Source organism: Chelonoidis abingdonii, chromosome 8 (assembly GCF_003597395.2).
Source record: "Chelonoidis abingdonii isolate Lonesome George chromosome 8, CheloAbing_2.0, whole genome shotgun sequence".
NCBI classification, from domain to species: domain Eukaryota; kingdom Metazoa; phylum Chordata; order Testudines; family Testudinidae; genus Chelonoidis; species Chelonoidis abingdonii.
This window is the reverse complement of record NC_133776.1, coordinates 27,684,520-27,690,692: the sequence shown is the minus strand read 5'-3', so window position 1 is coordinate 27,690,692 and position 6,173 is coordinate 27,684,520. Positions and strand designations below refer to the sequence as shown.

The following is a 6,173-nucleotide window of genomic DNA, read 5'->3' as shown; positions in this document are numbered from 1 at the left end:
AAGCTGCCAGAAAATCCACCAGCAAGTGACCCATGCCCCACGCTGCAGGGAAGGCGAAAAACCTCCAGGCCTCTGCCAATCCGCCCTGGAGGAAAATTCCTTCCTGACCCCAAATAGGCGATCAGCTTAACCCTGAGCATGTGGCAGACTCACCAGCCAGCACCAGGAAAGAATTCTCTGCAGCAACTCAGATCCCATCCCATCCAACATCCCCTCACAGACCATTGAGCAGACTTATCTGCTGATAATCCAAGATCAATTGCCAAATTAAACTATTCCCATCATCTCATCCCCTCCATATACTTATCGAGGTCTTCAAACCACAATTTTGAGGACTTCAATAACTCAGTCATGAGTTAGGGGTTGTTATAAAAGTGTGTGGGTAGGGTTCTGTGGCCTGCTTTGTGCAGGAGGTCAGACTAAATGATCACATTGGTCCCTTCTGACCTACGAGTCTATGAGTCTATGAGTCTATAACTCATGTTAATTGCCTCATACTGCGAATCAAGGTTTCCCAGGCATCAACCCTAACTGTCAGCCATGGTGATATGGCTGTTCATCAACCAAGGGATTAAGTTTTCCTCTGCAAATATCCTATTTTTATTTTAAAATATGCTAGATAAGAAACGAAGGGCTGGGACATTAAATTTGAAAGAGAGCAGGAGTAGGGAGAGTAACGGTACTGCTCCAATAGGACAGCATTTTACCCTGTGTTCCTGGATGCACTCCAGGGAAAGGATGCAAGGAGGCTCTTTGCTTTTTGCACACTTCTGCCTGCAGGTGAGCAGGATTAGAGGAAGCAATAGGAAGAAATGTATCTGCCAGTGATCTGTTACCCCAAGGGCCACAGCCTGGCAGCTTGAGGCGATTACGTTACTGTTTCCACTACACATATGCTGCAGGCACTCACAAAATTGTTTGTGCTGACTGCCTCTTTTTAGGTCTGGATCAAGACTCAGTACACAGCCCATTCCACGAGGGTTTTTCTGAGCCATCCTATCAATAGGATGTCTCGGGGACTCACCATGGCACAGGTATCATTTATCTCTGTGCTCCCCCCACCCCCCTAGTTTCTAAAACTTCTTTAAAAATGTAAAAGACTTTAAACAGTGACTATGGAAAATGGTGCCTTCTTACTCCACAAATCTGTTCCCTGTGTGTATGTTCAGAGCCCCATTTGTTAACTTTAGTGACTGAAATAATTTTTTTCCTGATTTATTTTTTGCCCTCTGGGCCCCAGTTTGGAAATAAATACAATCTCCCCACCCAGCAACTTGAATATAATGCACCCTCTCCAGGACCTAGCCTGTCCTGGTGTCTTCAGTGATGGACGAGTAGAGTGTTTCATGGTATTTTATGCATTTGGCTAGTTGTCTACTTGGGACAGAGTTGTGCTTCAGCTTGCAGCAGTGGCTTCATCATTCATGAACTTTCTTTAAATCAGTAACCACCCAGAGGTGATGGGATTTTTCTCCATGTTTTCTCTAGCAGCACAATTATTGTAACCAGTGATATATGCTGGTATGCAATTATTTTCATTACACAGATCTGTAGAACAGTGACAATGCAATGAATACATTTACATAGCATTCAGCTGTTCTCAAAATATGCGGGGGGGGGGAGGTGGATTTCTTTAATCACAGTAACACCGAACCAGTCACGTTTAGTAGTACTTCTTATCACAACCCCTGGAACAGAGAGAGCATGATAGAAGTGAAACAAATCAGTGTATGTATTGTAGTCAGCAGGTAATTGCTGAACAATGGAAGTTCACTGCTAATTTTGAATACGTTAGGGCAATAACTACCAGGACCATGATTTGTTTATATCTTCAGTGGAATGGAAGGAGAGAAAAGGCCCACTGGCAAAATATTGTCATTTCAACTAACTCTGATGAAAATTGACAAATGACCCCAAGAAACAAATTTCAACCCTTTTACTGTTAGGTAGAGGGGGAGGGGGGAGTGGAAATGGTAAAATTTTGCTACTGGAATAATGTGTGAATTTTCATGAAAATTAGCATCTTTAAAATGTGTTTGTTTTGCCAGGCAGCTCCAACTAACACATTTGTTTTTCTTCCCCAAAGGTACAGATTAGCTCCAATGTATCATTTTCCAGTTCAGTTTGAAGATGTGTACACTGTAGTGAAGTTCTTCCTACAAAACAGTGTTCTTGCGCAATATGGGGTGGACCCAAATCGGATCTGTATTTCAGGAGATAGTGCAGGAGGTAACTTAGCTGCAGCAGTGGCACAGCAGGTATGTTGTTTATATTTTACAGGTCTAGAGATTTGTTCTGCTCATTTTTCTTACCAGGGAGATTTAGCAAAATAGCTTTTAAATTTAAATATCTTAAATATCTCAGTTCATTAAAGAAAAATCTGCCTCAGTTATTTTTCACCTCTATTTATGCTGGTGTCAGTGAGAGCTGAATCAGACATAAGTGGGTAGATAACAAACATCAGTTCTCAGTAGGTGAATGTGATTTTTGTATCTCAGATTGAACAAACTGCCTCAGCACTATTTACTTTAGTTGCTCTTACTAATGCTGCCACTTAATAACATTGTAGCAGTTATTGATAAATACCACACCTGATGTCACAACATGCATGGAGGGGGAGCACTTTCCAAATCTGGATACTTCTGCAGAAAAAAGCTCTACTTAAGACTATAATAATTAGTGTCAAATCATGCAGCCATTACTCAGGTGAAACCCTGTGTAATGGGGCCTTTTAAAAAATAATTGCAGAATTTGGTCCATTTTGATTAAAGTGCTACTGCAAAAGGTGCTTAAATGTTAGCAACTGTTCAGTGTAGTACAGCCTTATAAGCAGGTTGTTGTGTTCAGTTAAGGTATTCTGTACTGAAGTGAAGATGTTACTGTCCTAGAAGAAATTATTTGTATTTTGTAAAGTTGCTGCTTTGGAAATGTTCCAAGTTCATGGTGGTCAGTACAGCCAGGAGAAGGCTAGGATGACATTTAAGCAACCATGGTGTTGAATTCATTTCATATATTCTCATTTTGTTCTCCACGTGTTAAGGATGCATGAAAGCTCAATTATTAGAGTCCTAAATCTCTCCTCAGATTTACTAAGACAGAGTGGATAAAGCTTATGTGGTGCAAAATAATTAATGAAGTCTCAAAAGTCTGTGCTTCATAAATTATGGATATTACAAAATAGCATTTTTTACTAGTTAGAAATGCGCCAGTGACTTCTAATTAATGCCCTTTAAAGAAGAACATTTTCAGATGTATTATTTTCATTCAGCACAAGAAATAATATGGAACTATTTCTTTAATTAGCACTTTACATGGGAAAACCGTTAGTATCATTCAAGATATGCTCAGAGCTTTTGTACAACAATGCAGTCTTGGGTGACCTTCCTATGAATTTATATTTTTTATTAATCTGTTTTATTTTGTTTTATTTTGCTTATACTGTAGAATAAACATATTCCATTTCTTGTAGGATCTTCAGATATTGTCAGGGAACTGAAACCTTTAACTGACTGTGTAAACATTTTAATTTTTACAGCTGCTAGATGACCTTGAAGTTAAAGTTAAACTTAAGATCCAAGCTTTACTTTATCCTGCTCTTCAGACCCTTGATCTGGATTTGCCCTCCTATAAGGATAATGAGAACAAGCCAATTCTGCCCAAGTCACTGATGGTCAGATTCTGGAGTGAATACTTTACTACTGATGTCTCTCTTCAAGAAGCTATGGCTTCCAATAGACATGTCCCTGCAGAATCAAGCCATTTGTTTAGATTTGTAAACTGGAGCAATTTACTGCCTGAAAAGTTTAAAAAGGATCATGTTTATGCCAGTCCCATTTATGGAAGTTCCATGCTTGGAAAAAAATATCCAGGATTTCTGGATCCAAGAGCAGCACCACTCTTGGTTGATGATACCAAGTTACTTGGCTTACCTGTGACATATGTACTCACATGTCAACATGATGTCTTGAGGGATGATGGAATCATGTATGTCTCACGACTTAGGGAAGTAGGAATTGAAGTAATACATGACCACATTGAGGATGCAATTCATGGGGTTCTAATGTTTATTACAAGTCCAACTGATTTAGCTCTAGGACATAGAGTAGCAAATAGATATATTGAGTGGTTAAATATAAACTTATAAAGTAAAAAGAGATATTTAATGCATTTGGCTCTTATTCAGTGGATCTGAGTGAAACACTGTATTTGGAGAGAAAAGGATCCCTGCTGAAAATTGTGGATATGAAATGCCATACTGAAACTATACATTTCTCTACAATGTTTGGGTTCAGGTTGGCTTCTTACCTACTCTGGCAGGTGACTTAGGCTGCCTCTAATTTAAGTGCTCTTTCATCACAGGGATACAAAATCCAAGTACAATCGCCCTTACTACCATCAGTTACTAGCCTTGAATTTCTCTACACAAGAATACAACTTCCTCTGCAGCAGATCCTTTTACATCTCACTACCCCTACCCACTCTGCCCACTTCCTTCCTCTTTCTATTCTGTGGGTTCTGCTGCTGACCTATCACAGCACATCGTACTTCCCAAAGTGTCTTTGTCTTTCAGGACTTCTCTATTACAATCCATGCCTCATGAGCCTGTATGTGTGCTAATCCATCTTAGTGTCCTTCCCTCCCACCCTTGAATGGATATCAGTGGGATCACTTAACAATAGAATATTTGAGGTAGCCCGTTTAATATCATCACTGGTTGTCAGTTCCCATAGTCATCAGTGAGAAAGGAGTCTGGAGTACAAGGCAGGGTGGAGATGAAGGGCAGGTACAGTGACCAGATGAGAGGGAGAAAATATCAGGACTCATGGGGCGGGGGGGAGGTCCGCCGGCAGAGCAGCGAGGGGGAAAAAAAAAAAAGCCAAGTGAAAAAGCCAAGTGCTGCCAGCAGAGCTGCAATAAATAAATAAATACAAAGGGTAAGTGCTGCCGGCAGGAAGAAATATCGCATCCTGACCAAAGATCAGTAGGGATGTGGGACAAACACCTAAATATTGGGACGATCCCAATTTTATCAGGATGTCTGGTCACCCTAAGGGCAGGTCAGGGACCAAATTCCATGGCTGAGGTAAGCAGGGCCACTGAGAGTGGGTTTGGGCCCCGGTGAAAAATTTTTTGGGGCCCCCCAGTAAGGGCAGACTGGCTAAACAGGGCTGGGGAAGCTGGGCCCCGGGCCCCCTTCTGTACCGCCGGGCCCCGGTAATTTGTATCAGCTTCCTCCCCATCTCCTTGGCCCTGGAGGTAAGGACACAATTTTGGGTAAGCCTGAGAAGCCTTTGTGGCGGCACTTGTGTGGGTATGTTTCTCTTCTTGGCAGAATGCAAGGAAGCAGTTGAAAACATAACTGAATTTGAATGGCTGTAAATATGACAGCTGTTATAAATATATAATTAGGTTTTGGTGCCATTATTAGACTTTATCTAATCACATTCATTAACTTTTTTGTTTACTGCAAAAACAAAGTGTAATTTAACAACATTGAATACTGTAACATCAAAACAAATAAAATGCTGAAGATTACAACCTTGCAATAACACCATTTTGTGGCTTGTGTTTCCCTTCTACTCATATGGTAAGCCTTATGATTTTAAGTTAACTGTATTTATTCCATTAGTATAACACTTGCATACAACGCATTTTAAAATCTAGGCTTAGACATGATATAGACTCAAACAAGACACAAATCTCAGTCAGTCTATATTCATGAATATGCTTTAACAAAAATGTAAATGTTTTGTACATTAAAAATGTGTCCTAAAGGTTTTGGAATCATGAAAAGTCACAGCCCTGAGTTTTTGTTTGTTGTCTGTTTGTACACGTATCTATTTGAATATTTATTGATTTTGATGTGTTAGTACCATGCTGTATTTTCTCGCTAAGAAAAACACACAGTCTTCAAGAAGTCAACATTTTTTTACAGTTATGTATAAAAACAGAATGTGTGTGCAATGATTATCATATTTTTCCTTAATTTTTCATCATTATTGTTATCAAAATTAAACTTGCCTTTGATTCTACCACAATGTACTCTACATCTTTCAAACTTTACATTTACAGGAGATGATAAGCTCACTTTCCATATATAAAAATAATCAATATAACCAGTTTGAGCCAGATCCTATTTGATGATGGACCTTCAGCATTGATTTCAGTGGAGT

General features: G+C 39.7%; 1 protein-coding gene across 1 annotated transcript in view; it reads left to right on the top strand.

Annotated features, from left to right (window-relative positions):
* The window catches only part of LOC116821263 (arylacetamide deacetylase), a 28,008-nt gene extending 23,197 nt beyond the window's left edge, over positions 1–4,811 (top strand). The window contains exons 4-5 of the mRNA XM_032774317.2: positions 2,087–2,258; positions 3,536–4,811. Coding sequence (XP_032630208.1) covers positions 2,087–2,258; positions 3,536–4,144 — 781 coding nt within the window. The 3' untranslated portion in view covers positions 4,145–4,811. The remainder of the gene's footprint in view (positions 1–2,086; positions 2,259–3,535) is intronic.
* The last annotated feature ends 1,362 nt before the right edge of the window (positions 4,812–6,173 follow it).